Raw genomic sequence first — 22,189 nt, 5'->3', positions numbered from 1 at the left:
CTTCAGTGTACTCTCGTACATCCACAACCTTTCTTAATCAGGGCTGGGCGGATAGAGAGTGTGCCACATCCAAGCTGGGCAGGCAGAAATGGACTTGTCACTAATCTACAGGGCAATCCTCCAAGGGTTGTGTGGGGACAAGATGAACTAGTCCTTAGGATCATTGAGCAAAAGGGCACTGGCAAACCAGCTAGCAGGTCAGCGGAGAAGCCAGCAGAGTAGTCCAAGAAGAGCTCGAACTTTACTTACAAGATGGATTGATTACATTGGGAGCAGCCAAGCCAGACTCTGAGGCTATATAAGGCTACTTGAAAACCCATTGGCCCCTTAGATCACCCAAGAGTTGCTGAAACAGTACACATCAGTGAATATAGTTGGCCCTTCATATCCATGGGGGTTCCATTCCAGACCCACCTACCCCCCACAGATGTCAAAAATCGTAGGACCTCAAATCCCATTGTTTTTAATGGCAGCGCTATGTGCACAGCTGTGTTAGTGTAGCTGTATATGCACACACCGCCACTGGGGGGGAACAGGGAGGAAGCATCTGGGGATGCTCCAGTCCACAGGTGGCAAGCCGGTAGATACAAAGGGCTGGCTGTACCAGGTCCTGCCCAATTCCTCTAAATGTGAGCCAAACTCAAAATGTAATTCACATGCCACTTTTACTTTTGTGTGGTCCTCCACAAATGAATAGGCCCCTGGATGAATGAGAGAGGGCACATAACAAGTGGCCCAGCAGACTTACCCCTAGGGCTTCTTTGTATTTATAACTCCTTTTCTGTTTTCCCATTCCTCAAATGGAAGGAATAGCAAGAGAGGGGACTTTCAGGTAAGGATGGGCTATGCTTTGCTCATTTGGCCATTTTGCAACTTGCCGGTAGAGTTTGCATTCATCAATCACCCAGAAAGTGTGCAAGAGGTTAAAAGCACTTTTTAGTGCCGTGCAAGAAAACATTAGCATATGTTGTTTGGTGTTGCATTGTAATTCGGGCACATCAAACCCCCTTAAAAGCACAGAGCTTGCATTGATTCCGCCTTGTGTTGCAGGGCTGGGGGACATTTCTGCAAAATCGGTCATTATTGTTGTACTGAACTGTGGAATCCCACTTTTATCGGAGATAAAAATTTCTCATTCTTACCTGGGCATATCAATTTGGCGGCGGTCCAAACGACTATGCAAGTAGCCCCATTTAACTGTCAATCAAGCCCCAGGGAACTGGCTCCAGATGGAGTTTGGAAAGCAGTTTCTTACACTGCATGGCAGCTGGAGAAGGGGGTGTTGGTTGCTCTCCATGCAGAACCAAAAAGGGCCAAAAGCGGGGGATCCATACCATTGCCCCGTCAGCCCTTGCTTGGATGTGATCTTTGAATCCCAGTCTTATCTTTAAGGTGCCACTGTTTGCCTCGTCTCTCTTTTTTCTCTCCTTGCTTGTTTGTTGCCGCAAACAAGCACAACAAATGTTCTGGAACTCCTTCCCATGAATTTTAAGTCCTCCCCCAATCCCCTCCCTCCCCACACAGACTTGGGCTGAGCTTTAGAGACCCCCGGAACACCCTCTGGCCTCCGTACAACAAAAGCGATTAACAGCAAACGCTTCTCGCCTCCTCAGCAAACTTGGAGGATTTATTTTGCTGAGCAGAAACCGATGCTGCTAGTGGAGCGTTTTAGCGTGGAGAGCTGGGAGCACTTGATAAGCTTCCCCGGCTTTGTCCCTGATACATTCTGTGCATTTGCTGCATAGGTAGGATAGACGCTGAAAGCAGGCTTAGGTGGCTGGGCCTCTGAAAGCAGTGGGGAGGGCGGATGCTCACCTGCTCCTCTGCCCCTGGACAGCACAGCAGCAATGCATAGAAGGAAGGAAGGAACTTTGGCTGGCAGAATAGGAATTTTGGATTAATATTATTATTATTATTATTTAAAAACTATTTCTGATCATCTTCTTTTTCTTCTTTTAGTCCCAGGTGAACCGCCCAGTTCTGTGTCTGTGATCCCACACACAACATCCTCTGTCCTTGTGCAGTGGCAGGTTAGTAAACTTGTCAAAAGCTGGGTGAGGTCAGAAGATGATGTTCTGTTTACTAAGAAAGGCCAGAACACTACTTCGCCAGGTCAAGACAGTACTGAGAATGCATGCTACTTGCCAGCTATTTTGGGGTTGGGGGAAAGAGTTGTACATCTTTATTCTTTTAGGGCCCTTTCACATTGCACATTTATCGATTTGTGATTCCACTGTGACTGCCATGGGAACACCCTATAAAATCAAATCATAGAGTTGGAAGAAAGCACAAGAGCTGTCTAGTCCAACCCCCTGCCATGCAGGAATACACAGCAAAAGCACTCCTGAAAGATGCTCATCCAGCCTGTGCTTAAGGATCTCCAAAGATGGTGAGTCCACCACCTGCTGAGGCAATCTCTTCCACTGCTGAACAGCTCCTACAGCAAAAAAGGCTTCCCAGTGTTTAGTCAGAATCTCTTTTCTTGTGATTGATTGGTTTTCTAGTCTCTGAAGCAGCAGTAATCCTGGGATTTGAAGTTTTAGGGAGGAGTAGTCAGAAACCTCAGCCAGAGAACTCTAGTATCTCCCCAGGCTACAAACCCCAAGATTTCATAGGATGTGTCATGACAGTTAAAAGGGAATCATAGTGCTATGGTTGTCTAGTTTGAATGGGCTCTTACATTCCTGAAGATGACACCAAGATATGAGCACCCACAGAGGTAGATCTGTAAGCCCACCCTACCTAAACAGAATGGTTATGCTGGCTAGGGATTATGAGATTCATAGGCCTCAATCCTATTGTTGGTCCCAACTAAAACAGACCCACTGAGTCAATGGAATTAACTACGTGTTGTGTCAACATTAAACAATTCATTCAATGGATCTAACCCCTTTTGGGTTCTAGCCATTGTTTGCCATACCTGCAGAGCAAGGGATTAGGGAAGGTTGCTCCAGGATCCAGATCACAGTAAAATTGTCCTGACTGTACAGTGCAGTCTCTCTATTAGACCGAAATTCTGTTGGCGACATACACAGGCGAAATTACAAATTAGACCTGCCTATGTCCTCCTTTGGTCATTTTGGAGGGGAGTATCGAGCAACTCCATCCACTGAAATACCCTGCTCCTCACCTGCACCATCTACCTCCCTGCCACCTGGACACCCCCATGGCCATTTAATGCCTGGAGGAAGGTTGAGCGGCAAAGCAACATCCAAGTGTGCTCTTGCCGCCAGACACATGAAGAAGAAGACATTCTCCTGGAATCTTTGGGGATTATTGGAAGACCCTGGGAGGTAAAAGATGATGATATCTTTATGTGTCTGGTTGCATGGACACAGCCAAATGCCTCCTAGCCACTGTTACTCCTCCTCCAGCTAGTAAATGGCCATGCGACAGGGGTGCCCAAGTGGCAGGAAGATAGGTGGCATGGGCAAGGTATCCACAAGGTTTCTGGATACCTCTGACCACAGTGATCCTAAAAGGACATACGTAAGGAGGTAGGTGGTCCACTAAGGGAGAGGTGCAGGGAGCCCAACCTTTCCTGGTAGAGCTTTATGCTCCATCAGGATCTCAGCGTTACTATTATGTTACAGCTGCATCCCCGATGTTGTCTCTGTCTCTTACGCTGCGACTTAGCTTGCACAAAAGCAATAACACTCTCCATTTCAACATACTGAACAAACGTGAGGCAAGTTGACTGTGTTTACCCAAGGAGCCATGTGTAGGTATCAATCAGCGACCCACCTCTCAGTCAGTCGCACAATAGAACGGACGGAAACGGGAGCAGAGGAGAATGAAGTGGCACATGTAGGAAGAAAGGTTGATCCCGTTGATAGATATTGGGTGGATAATGAATGTGAAATAGGTAGTAGTTTAGATAATTGGGTGCTTTTTATTTCATGAAAATGTAATGGGATAGTTGCACCCAAACCACATCAAGGGAATTGAAGGCAATTACATGTCATTACTCTGCTTATGTTATTTGGGTACTCAGCAATTTAGGCAGACTGTAGCTTTCGAATAAAAATGGAAAATAAGCTTATAGTTAGCTAAATGGTGAGGAAAACACAGGCAACATCCAAGTTATTTTGGGTTTCCCTGCACAAGATGACATTTTAATGGTTTTGGAGGGGATGTGTGAAACAAAATTAGCTGCTGATGTGTTAAGTTTCTTGGCTGATTGTTTCAAAGCCACCTAAGAATGAATGGAGACGGTTCTGTTGAAGAAACTGGTGACTCTGTGGCTCAGGAGTGATGGTCTGAATTCCTGTTGTTGTTAGAGTTAATGCTTCGTTCTAGTCCATTTCCTCCTTTGAGCCGAGAATTTGTCCAGGTTGCACAGTGTAAACAAATTGTTGTGATTGTTTTCTCGAAACTGCACTGACTGCCACTCATCATCACTTTACCTGGATCTGCAGAGCCTCTGGACCCATCTTAGAAAGAGAGAGAAAATCCTAAATAATCCATTACATCAAAAACTGGGGAGGTGTTTTCTTTTTCATGAAAGACAGATAAGAGCAAGATACCCTGACCTTTCAACAGAGTACTTTTTCCAAGGCAGAAGTATGATTATCAAGGCAAAGAGGAAAGATCATCCCATGCCATTTATCTCCTAGGCCTTTTTGTGCCTTGTATCTTAATAGCTTCCGATTCTGATATAAGATCCGAGCTCCAGAGAAAATCCTACTGGCTCTCTTTTGAATAGGGACTTGATATTAATCTGGAAGGGTTTTTTATGGCTGAGAGAAAGAAAAAGAATTTAAGGCATTCTGTGGAACCTTCATTATCAGAACCTTGATTATCTAAAATGAGAAGTTAATTGAATTGGCAGAATGTCCCTTACCTAGATTCTGATCAAGACAGCCCCATCCAAACAGCCTTTGTGCTTATTCAGATTTCTAATTAACCACATGTTGAATATGTTGCCCTGGGCTGTTCAGAAAGGCAGCCTTGGGCAGGAGATATATTGCAGCATTGTCCCAAAAAGTAACTTTTCTAAGTTCCTCTCATGGGACAATTTCAGATAGAGTTGCCGAAAAATTATGGCTCGCAGCTCACTATGCAACCGTTTCTACTACTAAATGGATTCCTGTAATCTCCCATGCTTTTTAACATCTACCCTGAGCAAACATCTTGGAAGAAGATGTTCCTGTACACTGTATTACAAGAATAGTGAGACAAGGTTCTTAGATCATATGGAAGGCTGTGGCTTCACATTGTCTCCCAGGATCTTCTCTCACTTTGTGACCACACAAAACTGACTGAGAGGTTTGTACTGTCCTGATGGATTTACATGGCCTCTTTCCATATTGATTTTATGAGGAATTCTGGACAGACCCCTTTTGGTGATGCAAATAACTTTGGCCTTGCTAGCTGAGAGATTCTGGGAGCTGCAGTCTACCAAAGTGACCTTTTCCAAGGTGTGGATAGATGCATCTTGTTTGAAAACAAGTCAAGCTGTAGGGTTATTTCAGCACTTAACAGAAATGTTTTTGTTGAAGTTTTGGTTGTCTTAACAAGGGACACAAATGGATTCCCGAAGTCTAATGCATTTCTAATGGAAACCTCTTGTAGCCTCCAAAGGCTGAGAGCCTGAATGGCCTTCTCTTGGGATATCGCATTTATTACCGGGAGTTGGAGTACGAAAGCACGGGATCAGGACCCGAGTCCAAGATCATTAAAAACCTATCAGCTTTACGAGCAGAGCTTACACGTGAGTAGCTGGTGTGCAAACATTTGTGTGTGTTGCTCTTTTCTTTCAATCTGACCATTTACTGTCCTCCCTGTATCCTGAGATAAAGCTTTAGAAGGAAGGATGAATTGTTGGCCATTTCAATTAAGATGACAGTCGTTAAAACATTTAATGGAGAGGAGTGATTTGCACTTGTTCTGATGTTTATTCTGCTGCTTACCTGATAGGGACATGATCTGTCCAGGGAGGTCATCCAAACAGCACTTTATTCACTCATATCCCCCTCCCTGCCTCTTTGATGCACCACATCCTCAGTTATTTCTTGCTTTGAGCTGTTTCCATCTTGTGGCTACCCTGGTAGTAAATCAGGTGTCCAAAACTAGCTTGCCTAGTCTATCAAATTAAAGGCTTTATTGATTGGGATGGGGAGAATAAAGGGCGAAGGGAAAAAACAGAAAGCCTCATCCATGTGGTGGAGTTAGAACGTCGCCTGCTGTGCCGTCGGAGGAGGTGTTGCATTCCAGGTGCATCAACAGCTTATGTGCAAAAGAAGTCACAACATGGAAATTCAGCTGTCCTTCCAGTGTGCATCTGATTGTCTGTGTATTTATATTTCAATCCTAAGGTATGCAGCTTCTATAATAATACAGTACCAGCATGAGTAGAGCAGGATTTGGGGGAATTCTCCTTCTCCCAGGCCCATCTTCCTTGATGCTTGTTTGTCCAGTCATGTCTAAGAACATTCCGTGCCCTCTTCTATTCCCTTGTGCCAAGGAAGAGGAGGGAACCCTTGTGACTGATGATCTTTTGGCATGTTATTTAAAAATTGATGTGGCTTTTATTGCCTGTCAAGGTCCAGTCCTGAAGCTTAAAGCCATCTGTGCGTGGGTGGTATTGTTTCCTGCTACCTGCGCTGGATGTCATTTGCAATAACAGTCTTCCTTGCACTCTAACAACTTTCTGCTTTGCTTACTCCAAATAGCCCAAAGCAGCTTCAAGACAGTGAACAGCAGCTCGGTATTAACGACGTATGAATTAACACGTAAGTGTGTGCATACAGATGCAGAGCATTGTTAGATGCAACTCTTTGTGACAGGTCTCTGGTGCCTTTCTCCTACCCCACTAATTTGGACTTAGGGGACTTCACTTATGGGTTTAGTTTCCTGATCTCCTCTCTGTTTACATTGTTTTTCAGTATGCCAGACATAGGAGATAGAGGTAAAACATAATTCAGGGAACTGAACCAACTCATACAGGCTAGATGCCCTGATGGCAACATGCATGGAGTTTAGATTGGCCACCAAAGGCTTTCTTTCCTTTATCTGAATGCTAGCCATGTTCAGACATCTCAGCTGCTTATAGGGCTAAATTAAAAGGCTCCTGGAGAAAGCCTGTGCACAGTTTGGAAAACCTGCACTGCTGGAAATGAGCTTAGACATTTTTAAAGGTTTGGTTGCCTTCTGTTAAGAATGGCTCTGCTCTGCCCTGAGATTTAGACCGAAGCTGCGGAGGTCACCATATGGATTTGGCCCCACAGATCTTGCTTCTGTTCCTCTTTCCCAGCACATCTGGTACACATGGTCCCCTGTGAATCTTTAGCCTCTGATAAGAAAAGAATTGAACAGGCCTTCTGCTGTCTGACATTCTCAGGAGGCCTTGGGCCCTTTGCCTATCTGCCCAAGGAGTGATGAAATTTCCCCTTCATTGCTGAGTGCAACAGGAATTCTTAGTAAGACAAGGAGCAATGGGGCAAAGCAGAGCCCATGACTGGTGGTGATGATGGTAGTGGTGGCTGCAAATTTGTTGGTTGTCATCCTCATTATTATAAGGACTTGGAGACATCATACAGTGGCAAAATTAAAAGGCAGCTGTCAAAACCAATAGCACTTAAAATCAGTAAAGCACAGTAAGGAGGCAGGATCTAAAGCCATCTCAGTTCCCAATAGCCTAAGACTTCAAATCACTTGTGTTGGGCGTGCAGCAACAAGCTTGACACCATGATAAACCCCTGCTCTGCAGTGCATATAAACAGGGTGTTCATGGGACATGGAGAGATAAGAATAAGATGTGTGGAACAAGCACATCTAATTTCTCTCTCACTATTCTCTGTCACAGTCACCCATATAGCTGTGGTCAAGGTAGATATCTTCCCCCCTTGGGCTTCAAACCAGGGGTTAGGGGGCTGTTTTGCTCTCCTAACATTCACTACCCACTTTGGATTCTGTGTTCATACCACTCACTGAAAACTCCCAGCTCTCCATCCTCATGGACTTTCATGAGCTCTTTTCGCCAGGCATTTTGTTCTGATCCTTGTTCTGTGTCAGAGTTCCCACTGGACTGAATTTCTGTGCCACGCATCAGTGCCATTTTCTCACATACTGCCTTAGAAATGTATCACGTCCTTTGCAACGCCAAACATACACAGAGAGAGCAGGTGGGGAGAGGGAGAGGGAGGGAGAAAGAATTCTTGTGTATATACTGGAACTGGTTTCACGTTCCCATAAAACTGTCAGCTTCCTACCAATACATCAGATGCTTTTTTATTTATTATGCTGGCAAAATCTGAGCAGTAAGCAGATACCATCAGCTGTCTGTCTACCTGAAACCGACAGACAACATGCTGGTCTCTGACTCAGATACGTGGGCAGCATGTTTGTAAATACTCCAGGAACTCTGAAATTAGAAGGGCTGATTATTAATCTTGTGGCATCTTTCCTGGGATGATGATTTGCTGCGGAAGCTGAAGGGTAACTCACTAGCAGCAGGGGAGAAGATAGGCTAGTAAAGAACCTCTGAAGGATGCTCACACAATTTTCATGGCATTTCCGGGGGAGCATCTTTGGATAGTGCGCTACCCAGATTATCTAGTAGGTGGCCTGTTCCTAATAGGCCACTATATTGCATGTATATAGATGTGCACCTCCTTTCTATCATGCATTTGGTTATTCGTTACACTGAAGAAGGTGTGTGTATTTTTAAATGTTCCCCCCATTCCCATTTCTTATTGCAGTCATTCCCTTCCAAAATGGTTTTCCGGTGGCCAAATGGCATTTTCAGAGTTTTGTATGTGTTCAGCAGTGTTCCAGCTGTGATGATGGAAGTGGGGTTTTTTGGGGATCTCCCACTATCCCTTCAGCATCCTATTTATCACTTAGCCTTCCCTTGTAAAGATACCCCTCCAACACTCTGATCTTTTTAACTGCCTTTTTCTTCCCTTGGAGAACTCTGGGAACTGTGGTTCTGGGAGGGAACTGTGTTACCTTTGCCAAACTATAGTTTCCATTATCCTTTAGGGGAAAGCCCTGGTGGTTATTAAACTGCTATAAAAGCAAAATGATTGTTGCTCCCATCGCTCCAGCGGCTGCATCTACAATACGCTAACTGGATATTTTTCCGTTTATGTGTCCTTCTTTGGGTCCTTTGATGATTTTTTTAAATGTGACATTAAAAGGGATGCTAGCTTACAACCCAATTATTTGCATTTCCAGAGCTGAAGAAGTACAAGAGATACGAAGTTGTAATGACAGCCTATAACATCGTTGGGGAGAGCCCTGCCAGCGCCCCGGTGGAAGTCTTTGTTGGCGAAGCAGGTAAGCAAGTCATCTGCTAAAATCCTACAAAGTAGAACAGGCGTAAAGTAGGTATGGCTAAATTCTTAGCCAGATCTATGGAACTTATGGATCTTTAGAATGTATCAGAGCTTGTAAAATATAGCATTTTGGGCTACAAAATCCAGAATCCCCTAATCAGCATGACCATTGAACACATGGCTTGAGGATTCTGGGAGTTGTCATCCACAAAAAGTACATTCCCAGGTCTGTTTAGGATAAGCCTTTCACCACTAAAAAGTCTGAATGGAGTTCAGAATTCTTAGATTCAGGCGTTTGGGGAGAGAAGCGGCAACATTCTTATCAGGCAAACATTAACTTAGAAGGGTTTATTCCTGACATTTTGCCAGCATCAGTGGCTGGCATCTTCAGAGATTTCTCTAAAGATGCCAGCCACTCTTCTAGAACATGGCCACATAGTCCAAAAAACCCACAAGAAGCTGGATGCCGGCCATGAAAGCCTTCAACTTCACATTAACGTAGAAGTGTGTATGATTCAGTGGCCTTTTTTAGCAGTCCCAGGCCCCCTGCCCAAAATGGGAGATTGATCAATTTCTTCATACTGTTCTCTTTACGTTTTCCTGGAGAGTGCCATTCCAGATGTTGGGCCACATGTTTCACAGGCTGGCAAAGAATTTCATTTTCTCGTTTTACTCAGGGCTCTAAATATGGGTTCCTTTCCCACAAAATGACCTGATTTTGTGGCTGTATCCTCCTGTGTCTATATTCATTGCTCCCTTTTGGAGGAACGGTTCTGGTGTTAAATTTGACCAAGCTACTACGTCTCAATCTGCTTTCACCTCTGCTATCCTCGTATCTCACATATAACATGCAAAGGTTTCATTTGAAATCTGAGAATTATTTTCATTACAGTTTCATTACATTCCCCATGTCTTGGGCCATGGACAAGCCATTAGCTGCCTCTGACCTTTTCATTTCAAACATTGCAGTAATGTTCTGTTATTTTTTACTAAAACTCCATAAATTTATCAGGGCAGCTGTGCTCTGGGGTGGCTCCTACTATTGCGGCGTCGGTCACTAATATATATTTCCCAGCTTGTCCATTTGCCATCTGCAAGAAAGAAAGGAGGAAAGAAAATTGGGACCTACATTGGTATAGCAATCTTCGTTAATTGTATGTCTGAATGATAAGTACACTTACAGTATTACCTTAGAAACACTAAGGTAATACTGTAAGTGTACTTATTCAGACATACTACAGTATTACCTTAGCATTTCCCTTTGAGAAGTACTTTCTTCATCTGTTCCTTGGTGTGGTCTTCCTTGAGTTACTGTGTCAACAAGGGAAGAGGAATGATAAATGAGATGTTCCTTCTGGGGCTTGTCCAAGGGTTGCAGCATGGAAATGGTCAAAGACAGCCAGTGTATCCAGGCTGGAGATCATGTTTTGGAGCAGTCAGACAAGGAGGTGAGACATACCAGGTCATCCCACTCCTAAAGGAATCTGTTCTGTTGCTTCCATCAGAGACAAGTTCTATAACTGAGCATGGACTCTGGAGCAGAGGGGTTCGAGCCCCCCTAAGGTTCTGCTAGAGGGATAGAGATGCTCCTTAAAATGATCTGGCAGAATTGGACCTCCAGGCCTCTTCTGTAGTTGAGTCTCCTCAGGGATTATCCATCAGAAGTGTACTAAAATGATGACTCACTAAGAAATATAGAGACTGTGGCTATTGCTGAGCCCTCCTAGGAAAAATAAAGGCAGCTTGCAGTCTAGCCTCTGCGCACTCGCTCGAGAGTCATCTACACTGAACCCATGGAGGACACTCCTACGTACACATTGTGCTTGTAAGAGTCTTCGTATTTAAGGATGCTTGAAGAATAATAGATGGGGAAAGTAATTTGCCCTCCCCCCTGTGAGTACTTGAAAGTAGGCAAAATTAATAATGATCTTCCTGCCAATGTTGAACCCTACATACATCTCAAAAACAGTCCTGGGGGCCATGCAGCAGAAGAACTAAGCCTGCTGCAATAATTATCTAGATCCATTCTGAATGGGGGCCTCCGGCTGAGAAACGGAGGAACAGACTGCCTACGTGCCTCATGGCGAGACCTACTCCACCTTTTGAACCTCTCGGGAGTCCTGAAGAAGCTGCTTCTTTTCCAACCGTGCTGAAGATTTTGCCTTTCCCGTTGTAGGGCTTGGTAAAAGAGCAGCAACGCTGAAAGCAACAGAGAAGTTCTGAATCTCTATCCTTTCCAGCCTGTGCAAACCTTTTCTCAGTTCAGCAACCAAGTGCGAAGCCTTGCCTCGGCAACAGCTTGCGGGAAGGCTGCTTTCCTCTGGATCCACACTCCCTTTGGCTTCTTTGTGAACAAGATGGTGCCACTGGCTCACCAGACCTTCAAGGTGCTTCTACCAAATGACAGTGTTTGGGACAGTGGCCCAGCAATTCCATAGAATTGGCAATTGTCAGTTTCTCTGGTTCTCTCTTGTTTCGGAAGGAGAGTGAAACAGAAGATGGCAGTACAAACCCTACATTTGACAGGCCTCCATTCTTTGTTGTCCTACAGAGCTACCTTGGTACAAATAACATGGAAAATATCACACTTGAAGGTGATATGCTTGTGTGAGATGAAGTAGGCAAGTGAAACATGATGGGGAGGATATAACCTTTTAAAAAAAAACCCTCTGATTTTCGAGAAGATGGCAAGAGTAACAGGTATCATTATAACCAATGATGAGACTGACAACCTTCACACTTCACAGGAGCTAATGCAGCTGGGATCTATCTCCAATCCCTCTCCCTCCTTCCCATTTAATTTTTTTTTAATCATAATGAGTTTTGACAGCAAACTCCAGTATTGAGAAGGAGCACAGAAATAAAGCAGGTCTAAGGGAAGCAGCCTCCTTATCTGATTTCTGCTAATGGCTGTCTTGTTTCCTTTTGGAAAAGCCAGCCACCTGTCTTGTGCTGCTTTTGTTAGGCAAAGGAAAAACTGTTCCTACAAGAGGAGCTAGGCTGAAGCAATACCATTAAGGGCAGCCGCTCTCTGGACCCTGCCTGAGCTTTGAATTTGCTTCTTCAGTCATGTTCTGAATGAGCCAGAAGCAAATCTGTTTTCCCACTGTTAACTGTAATTATTTCCCATCGCCTCCCTGCTGATGCCTACCGCTGTATGTCCCCAGGAATGGCTGAGCCTATTATTTTCCATCAGCTGTTTTCCCACCTGTGTCTGAAGCATTGCTTGCGCATCCCCCAAAGGCTCCACTCGCCTGATAGCTGCAGCAGGAGAGATGAATTTTGAGGAGAGCATCTGGGTTTTAACATGCAGGTCCAGAAATGCAAAGAAGATGCTCCAAGGACACAGGCCAGCAGACTCTGTGGCTCAAAGAGAAAAGTCAAAGGATGAAACCTGGCTCGGGAAGCTTTCTGGCTAAGAAGAAGAAGGAAAGAGCGAAAGCTACATTTAAAGCACCTGTTCAGTTTTGACCTGGGATCCAACTGGAGGCTTTCCTATCTTTATTCTGTACGATGAAACATTTTCTTCTTGTCCAGCCAAAGCATCTCATATGCAGGGCCTAGATTCTTTGGATCTATTCCTGATGGCTGCATTCTGAAATTTCCTTCATTTTCTTTTTAAATAGGAAGCCTGCAAAAGGGGGTGGGAAGTCTGGAAATCAACCAGCAAGGATGCCATGCTTCCATTTGCCAGTCTACAAACCCTTCTGTCCCCCAGCAATCTCTCCCAACCTTTCTTCCAGCTGCCCAGCAATTCTCCTTGGCTGTAATCCCAACAAACAGTTAGGTTGCTTGAACCCTCCTGATGCCAGTGTTGGAGGAGGCTTGCACCCCTGGATGAGGTGCCCTTTCTACTCTCACTTGTTGCCAAAAATGATCTGCATTTTGAGCAGAAATAAAGTCCTGGCATTGCTACCAAAATCATGCAAAGAAAGTGATTTGGTGCATATTTGCATTATTTGAATGAGTCATACCCACACAGGGAACAGAAGAGCTGCCCCACTTCCCTGCTAAAACACAGAAATACATACCCGTTTTATTTATTATCCATGTGTTTATTCTGATGCTCGTCTAATAACACTGAGGCACAATATGTCAGGATGTATTTGTTTTCACTGTGGGTATTATGGACTGTACTTACATACATATGTATGGAGAGAGACATGGACATTGTGTGTCTTCAAGTCTTTTCCAACTTATGGCAACCCTAAGACCAACCTATCCCAGGGCCGCCTTGGCAATATTTGTTCTTGGGGTGGCGTTGCCTTCCTCTAAAGTTAAGATAGCTTGACTTACCCATGGGTTTCCATAGCTCAATGGAGCAAGGATACAAACCATGGTCTCCTGGAGTCATAGTCCAACACTCAAGCTGCCATACCACACGGTCATCAAAAGACGTTTGCCATTGACTTCCTCTTAAACTGGGAGTGTGTAAGCGGCCCATGGTCAACCAGTGGATTTCCATTGTTGTGTCAGGATTTGAACCCTGGTCTCCAAGAGTTCTAGTCCAACATTCAGACCACTACTCCATGTTGCCTCTCACATACATGCATACACTTCTTAATTGGTCTTTTCTTGCACCTTTTGTTAATATATGAGATGGATGTGTCATTTTCCTCCCTCTTTCTCTGAATTTTGTTTAAAAAGGCAAAATACAAATGTAAATAATCAAATATTAATCCTGCCTCTCTTCTTTCAATTCTGCCTTCTCGTGCTTTTGGTCTCTGGTTGTCATACTTTTTCACTCTATATTCCATCTGTACAAGAGCAGAGAGGATTTGTGTGTTACTCTGTGGCTTTGACGCTAATGCCATAATCGTGGCAAAACGGCCCCCAGCTTTTGCTACTTCGTGGATGAATGTCCTGATGTCGGCATCTCAAAGCGACAGTCTTGCAGGTCTCTGGCAGTTGCAACCCAGTAGAAAGAAACCAAGCTGAAGGGGCAAATGTCATGTGTGTTTGTAAACCAAAACAAAAAACCCACACATTCTACTGTCAGACCAATTTAATCTTGCAGATAGGGAATGAAATCTTAAAACAATTTGCTGAGAAATAATGTCCAGATTGAGACATATGCCGGGTGGGTTTATCTGCCACCCTTAATTCTCTGATGGTAAAGCGGAAAATGCAAGGAGATAATTTGCTCTGGTTTCAGAGTGCAAGCTGAAGCAACTGACTGAGCGCCTCATTAACAGCTCATTAAGCTGTTAATATTACTCATAAGCAGTTCTCCGTACGACTCGATGTGTTGCGCAGCATGGCTGTGGCTCCTTGTTTAACTCTTAGAAAAGCGCCCTGATTTGATCTATTCTGAAGTTGGAAGGGGGGCTTGCGCTTATCCCCAAAATAAAAATTTAAGAGATGCAGCCTTGTTATGTCCGCTTGGTCGACATTTCCCTTGCGGTGATGTTCTATCAACAGACTGGATGTTCTTGAAGAACAAAAGTCAGTGATTTCCTGACCGAAAACATGGGCTTTTTTTTTTCTTGTGGCGCACAGGAGCTTCCTTCTGTTGCGTGATGTGATGGAGCTTGATATGTAATGACACATCATGTCCTTCCACCACTTCCATTGTTAGCTGCTTTGTGTTCCAACCTGCTAATGGCTCCTGAACTATGTTCCCATAAGTTTTGGGGACATCGTCAGAACTCTTTGACCAAGAGTCCCCAGAGGAAGAAGACTGGGATCCAATGGCAAATTCTCTTGGACTCAGAACCCCCAGAGGAAGAAGATTGAAATCACACAGCAAACCCCATTTTCAGAGAGTATCCTCATGAATCCCAACCTATTACAAGGATGTTTTGCATTGGTTTCCCAAAGAATCCCTTGGATCCCATTCTTATGCCCTGCCACAGTTTCCAACCAAGTTCTCCAGAACCAGGTGGGAGAATCAAAGAAGATGTTGGAGTCTTGACCTGACCATCAGGAGGCCATTTTTACCCAGAGTCTACTCAGTTTACTGGGGGCGAAAAAGACCCATCTGAAGCCAACGATGAGCCAGACCTAGTTGCAGCTGCTGAATCAGGAAGACAGGTTCTGGGATTCTGAATGAATACCATTGAGTTTTCTTCAACTGGGATTCAATCTGGGGGACCGTAGGGTGCAGGGAACTGTCCTGGGAATATATGGACCTGTTGGTTTATAGTCTAACATCAGGAGTATCCCATTCCCCGCTTGCTCTAGTTTCATTTTCGTTCTTTTGCATCACCTCCCACAGTGAGATCATCACAAATGAGGCAACGGAGAGGAGGCTTTCATAACAGAGGGTGAAAAGGGGAAAGAGTGGAAAGGTAGCAATTTGCAACACATGTACTGCCGCAGTTTAATAGAACAATTGTATGCTAATTTCTCATTGATTTCACGGAAAAGCGGCAGGCTGGGACAGGGGAGTTTTCAGCAGCTTTAGTTCCCCCTAGTGGCCTTTAGCGACGGTCTCTGCCTCTTTGTTGACAAAGCAACCATCGAGAAAGAACAGCATGTTTTCTTTGCATAAACAAAAGGAATCGGGGGGTATACTCAACAGTAATTTAATGAGCAGGTATACTATTATTAGAAGCGTCATTGCAACTTGACCTTTCTGAGGCATCAGATGCATCCCCGCAATAAGGCTGGCATCCCACAGATCGTAACAACCACTCAGCTCAAAACAAGATGAAAGATGATTTGGGTGGGTGGGTGGACGTTTATTGATGTACAGAACAAAGCAAATTATTAGGGGAGAAGATGATAATTCAACAGGATACTGAGGAGGTATGCAGGATGCTGCTGAATAGTGATGAAGGGCACATGTTCTTGTCACAGAGTGCAGAAACTGTGGGATTCACTGCCACAAGAGGTAGTGCCAACTTCCAATTCAGATGGCTTTAAAAGGGGGTTGGATGAACTCATGGTTGTTAGAACCATCGTTGATTGCTGATCATAAGGGCTAGGTTTGTGTGTGTTGTGTGCCTTCAAATCATTTCTGACTTACGGCGACCTTATCATGGGGTTTTCTTGGCAAGCTTTGTTCAGAGGAGATTTGCCATTGTCTTCCCTTGAGGCTGAGAGCATGTGACTTGCCCAGTGGGTTTCATGGCCAAGCTGGACATTGAATCCTGGTCTCCAGAGTCATTGTCCAACACTCAAGCCAGTATGCCACACTAACTCCTAAGGACTAGATATCTCCTCCAAAATTGGAGGCAGTTTGCCTCGGTAGGTTAGGTGTTTGGGGATGTGAGAGAGATGCACTCATGTCTTGCATCTTTTGGGCAACAGTATGACCCCAGAATGGTTGACTAGGCAGGTCTTTGGTCTGATCCACTGTGACTCTTCTTATGTTCTTATTAAGATTTATTATGATGTGTACTGTACTGCACCCTTGAAGCACATTAGCATTCAGTAACAGTAGGATAGGAATGTAGCTCATGCATAAAACAAAATGCATAAAAGAAAAGCAAATGTATAAAAGCATATTGGAAAAAGTTCAATGAAGGCTTTGGAGGGGGAACAGACTAAAAGCAGAGGGCAAAATGAGTTCTGCTTGAGTCTCTCTGGGGAGAATGTTGCAAGGCCAGGGTGTCACCACCGAAAAGGCCTTCCTCATGGGAACCATCTGCCACATCTAAAGGGATAGAAGGAGCCAGGGATAGGCCTCTCAGGCCCATCTCAGAATCTGGGCAAGCTCATATGGAAAAAGATCCGCCTTCAGGTACTTCAGCCCCAAGCAGCAAAGGGCCATAAAAGTCAAGATCCTCACCCTGAAATGATCTTTGAAAAATAAAACGAATACTAAATGTCAAGTGAGCACCTGGGCTGTGAAATTAAGACATATGTCTGCCATTGGAGTTGATGTGCATGCTGCAGCCTCCGCTAGCAAGCAACAGTGAAGGCAGGCAGGCAGCCAGCAGTAATGGCAGGGCTTTTCGTCTCTTATTGTAGCCTTTCCAGCTGCCAATAGGTATGAAAGCACCTCATCCAGACTTTTAATTATCCAGAAATGTTGGACAGTGGCAGGCTTTGGTGGATAAATGAGGTTGCATCTTAGCTAATACTACTTGCTTTGCTTCTCAGAGCCAGATAATTGTGGCTGGTGAAATGTGCCCAGGCTGATTCTTTGGAGCTGCTGCTTTTTAATGGAATGCTTGTCTTCCTGGTGGGTCCGACATTCTGCATTAGGAAAGTGGAGCAATATATCTCCGTATGCTACCCTAAGTGAAAGGCAGGAGGGGGCTTGGCTGGTCTCCAGGTTGGGATGTTCGGGTGGCAAACAGAGAGGACTTCAGCCTGGAAGTGACTCTTTCTCTCTTGTTTCCAATGTCCAGCTCCATCCACCCCAAAACACACATTAAATCCTAGTTATGCATTCTTGTCCTCTTACGTTAAAAGACTCAACCTGCACAGATTTCTGTTGTGATGTGGCTGTGCTCATTGTCATGGAGGCATATGCCAGGCATTTGTCTGGGATGACAATAGTAATGGGCACAATACTGTCAGGATTAAGCACTTTTGGGAGCTCCATTTATTTTAATGGGAAGATTAAGCACATGCTTAACTCCACTGTTGCTATCCGTTCATAATTTGGTAGATGGGCTGCCGAGAAACATAAGAAGGAGAACAACGGATGGACCCTCTTTTGTCCCTTTCCCTTTGTAGACCCAACTGGGCATCACAGCAAACAGCAATCGCCCCAGCCTCCAGTTTTTAAAATGTGTGTTTGCAAAGGGAATGTGAGCTTCTGCAGGCAGCAAAGGAAAACCTTAATTGTGTTTTGAAACACCCCGGAATGGCTTAGCCTAAATTGTTTACTTGTTTGTCACATATAAGTTGTCATCCCTGCTTTGAAAACTGAAAGGGTTGCAAATAAAATCCAGATAATGACGGACTCTAATTATCTTTAGCCCACCATGGCTAGTTTTCCAACTCTGTGTGTAATGATGAACACAAAATGATTGTTTCTAGGCCAAATGATTGCTTATAGGCACTATAGATGGCATGATGCCCTTCTCATTTTGCCCCGCTAATGTGGGGAACAGCCAAACGAATGTGTCTGTAACTTTTTCTGATTGCTCAGAGCTTCTATTCATGCCGATCCATGTGCATCAACTTTCTTTTGGACTCGTCTCATTTTGGAAAGACACTTGCGTTCCCCTGTGTGGTTTTTCTTTCTGCCTGCCCTACCTTTCAGGATTGCACACAGTCCCGTAACTTAACATTTTCCTATCTCTTAACTATTCGGGCTCCGTCAGGCAATGATCAAGAGTTTTCCTAGAAGTTGCCAGCAAATTACCCTGGGATTTCCTTCTTGTGTCAGGAGGTCACAGCAATGTGATCCGGCTGTGCCCTCCGTAATTGCTGTCTGATTAATAGCCTTTGATTCCAAAATCTTTTCCCTGAAGAGGAGGGCAACCATGTTAAACTGCTCAGGTGAAATGAGTCAGTTAGCTAATTGCATTGATTCTCACTGTCTGAGCCTGGCGTGTGCTACTCCTAAGCTACCCTATGCTTAAAAGACTCTTTCGGCATAATACAAGCTGCTGTTGTGACTCTCTTAAGAATATGTGAATGTCTCCGATCAGATCGTGACTCATCTGGACTATAATTTTGGTTGCAAAATTGGGAGGGCAGACTCTTCTGAGAAGTAAATGACCAAGATGAAGGAAGCCTGCTGTTCTTGTTGTTTCTGCTGCTGCTGTTGCTACTGTTGTTGCTGTTGTGTGTCTGCATAAGACAGGCTCCTGCTGTTACTCTCTTAAGAATATATGAATGTCTCTGATCATATTATGACTTATCTGGACCATAATTCTGGTTGCAAAATTGGGAAGGCAGACTCTTTTGAGAAGTAAATGACCAAGGCAGAAGGATGCCTCTTGTTGTTGTTGTTGTTGTTGTTGTGTGTCTTCAAGTCATTTCTGATTTATAGAGACCAAGATCTATTCACAATTTTACCATTGCCTTCTTATTTAGACTGTTGTGTGTGGTTTTTAAGGCTGTGCTTTCACAATGGAGCCCAGTTCTGAGACAATTGTCAAATCAATGAGATACATGTTGTAAAATCAGACATCACTTTGTCTCATTTTTGTTGAATTGTTCATTCATTGACTAGCTCCTGACTGTCAACTGAGATGGCAGGAAGCAAAAGAAGAACCCTTCCCTCACTCTTTTGTATAACTGGCTCATCGCTGGGGAGTCCTTTCTGTAAACTGGAGAAGACTTCACAGAGTAGCAGTTATTTTTTTTGGGGGGGGGGGGGTATGCATGTGTGAATGCTTACGCCTTAATGATAGAGAAACGTCCATGTGTCCTAGTAATCTTTCATGTACTGAAAGAACCTATGCTGTTAGACACCAAGGTTAAATAAAAACCTTGGAAAAGAAGCTTAACCCACCTTGTTGTTAGGATCAGTTGGGAGCTCTGAACTCCTTGGAAGACAGATGGAATAAAAATATGGCAACTAAATAGGAGTATAGAGTTATCCTAAGTGCCTGAAGGATCTTTCAGCCTCTGAGAAAAGACCAGTAGTGTTAGGTGTATTGCAGGAAACAGAAGAGCAAATCAAGCTGGAAGGATGGTGCAGAAAAGCAGAGGAAACTGTACTGTATTGCCAGGTTGAGTGAATTGATCAACATTGGAGCATCTCCTTAAGAGCCTGCTCTTAATATGTCAGTTTGTACTGACTCCGGGGTGCATCCATTAGCCAAGGTGCTTATGTCTGTACCAGGGATATACATTAAACTCTTCCAATGTCAGCCTGAAGTGATCCACTCCAGAAACCTATATTTCTGTGGCATGCAAAAAAAATTTAAAACTGGTGCAAGTGGTGTTCTTTGACGGATTGAAGCATGCCTCCTATGTCCAGTTTCTTGGAGGGCTGGGACATCCATAAGCGAGTACCATGAACCAACAGGAAAATGTGATTGAGTCTGTTTAGAAGACCATGGCCTTCAACCAGAGATCCATATACAAGTCCAGATTAGTGGACTGGTGTTTTCTATAGTGTTTTCTACTCAACTGGCAGCGGATCTCTAGGAAAGCATTTCCCAATGTTTGATCCCCCATTTGTTTTGGACTTCAGCTCTCAGAAGCTTCAGCCAACTTGGCCAACAGTCAGGGATTATGGGAGCTGAAGTCCAAATCATCTGGAGGACTAACGGTTGGGAACCACTACTTGATGGACTTGGACAGAGAAAGCTTTTTTTTTGCCACCTGGAGGAGCACATGGCTGGCTAGTTAGAACACTGAACAGGAGCACTTCATAACTGTTGTCCACTGCCATCGCCCACTATGATACTTTCTCTTGGCCTTTTGATTTTGGTTAGGGATTATTTCTTTATCTTTTGCATAGGTTTTGAATTTGTGTGTATGTTTGTAGAGGGGAGAGGGAGAGGGAAAGAAGGAAAGATATTTCTGAATCCACTCTGCCTTATGCCATGAAGGTTTGCTCCACAAATTCTGTTCCTGACTCCTGAGCAGACGCAATCTTCTCTTGGCATGAACTCCTCCGCTTGTTCCTGTTTATTTTCCGAATTGTACCACTAATGGCCTGTCTGACTTTGCACTCCCTGCTCCTGTCACTGCGACAAAGCCATGGTTATCGTTTTTGGGGAAAACATCCATTAATTTGTACGGCTTGCTCTGTTTATGCGATTTGCTCTTTTTTCCCTGAGTGATTCTTCAAAGGGGTTGCCGGAGCAGGCTAGAAGGTAAAGCAAAAAATCCTCCTTAAATTAACAGCGATGTACAAAATGCTGCTCCAGCTCCCTGAGCAGAACGCAAGCGCTTGCTTTTAAATGACAAGTCAAAATACGATTTGGCCAGGCTGGCACACTCTTTTGCGTGCCAAAAAATGGAGTCTCCCAGAGGTTCTTTTGCTACACCTGTTAGTCTTGATAACGTCACGGCACCCAAAGCCACAAGAAAGATGCCATTTCAGTGCTTGTTTATGTATGAGTGATGACAAGAGTTTATGGACACATGCCTTGTGTAGAATGTTGCAATGCCTTTTGGATGTGAAATGCCACCTCTTAACATACTGACAGGAAGACGTTGATAGCATAAGCTTTTGTAGACTTAACGTCTGCTTCATCAGATGCAATCAAATGCTTTTGTAGACTTAAGCCTACAGAAGCTTATATTTCCAACTTCTTTCTCTGTTAGCCTCAAAGGTGCTGCAAGATCCCTTTGCATACTGATGCAGACTAACACAGCACTGCAACTCATGCCTTTTAATGTGGACTGCATCCGCTCTGCAGAAATAGTCCAGTTTGACACCAGTTTAACTTCCATGGCTCAATGCGATGGAATTCTGGGAATTGTAGTTTGTTGTGGCACCAGAGACCTCTAACAGGGAAGGCTAAATATCTCAGTGTTCCCAGAATTCCATAGCATTGAACCATAACAGTTAAAATGGTGTCACACTGATTATTTCTTCAGTGCAGTTGCAGCCATATAGTGAATGCTTGCTCTTACACATTTCCTCCTTCTCTTCAGTCCATCCTTCTAGCTAATTTTTTTACAGTCCCAAATGGTTTCTTAAGAAATGCTATTTTGAGGGAATTTCAAATACACTTTCAGCCTAAATTACTAGTTCCATCGTCTTCAAGTAACATGCATTCCTCTTTTACAGTAGGTCCGCTAGAAGAGTGGATTTGTTGTGTTGTGACCCACAACTATATAATGACCTGATCTAAGCTGGGTTGCAGTGGTGATGCTAGTACTCATGATGGCTCTGTAGAATCCCCAAGTTTAAAAATACCTAGCAGGTATGGACAAAGAAATCTAAAATGGTCGTCAGCTGGCATTTCTTGGGAGGAAATTCATCGCTGAGTTGCATGTGCAACACCACCACAAGTCATGTCTCAAGTATTGTCTCAGTCTGTTGTTTGGAGGGTGGTGAATTCTGGGATTCTCTCTCAAGAGATGCTCACTTGGCA

General features: G+C 44.1%; 1 protein-coding gene across 4 annotated transcripts in view; it reads left to right on the top strand.

Moving 5' to 3' along the window:
• The window catches only part of SDK1 (sidekick cell adhesion molecule 1), a 445,458-nt gene that overhangs the window by 375,299 nt on the left and 47,970 nt on the right, over nt 1-22,189 (top strand). For all 4 annotated transcript variants that reach the window (XM_089477071.1, XM_089477072.1, XM_089477069.1 and 1 more), the window contains exons 32-35: nt 1,960-2,030; nt 5,575-5,713; nt 6,675-6,734; nt 9,181-9,282. In XM_089477071.1, the coding sequence (XP_089333197.1) occupies nt 1,960-2,030; nt 5,575-5,713; nt 6,675-6,734; nt 9,181-9,282 (372 nt within the window). The remainder of the gene's footprint in view (nt 1-1,959; nt 2,031-5,574; nt 5,714-6,674; nt 6,735-9,180; nt 9,283-22,189) is intronic.

This window comes from Sceloporus occidentalis, unplaced genomic scaffold, assembly GCF_023333645.1.
Source record: "Sceloporus occidentalis isolate IW3139 unplaced genomic scaffold, rSceOcc1.0.p SCAF_10, whole genome shotgun sequence".
Classification (NCBI taxonomy): Eukaryota; Metazoa; Chordata; class Lepidosauria; order Squamata; family Phrynosomatidae; genus Sceloporus; species Sceloporus occidentalis.
The sequence above is the reverse complement of the archived record's forward strand: the minus strand, read 5'-3'. Positions and strand labels throughout refer to the sequence as shown.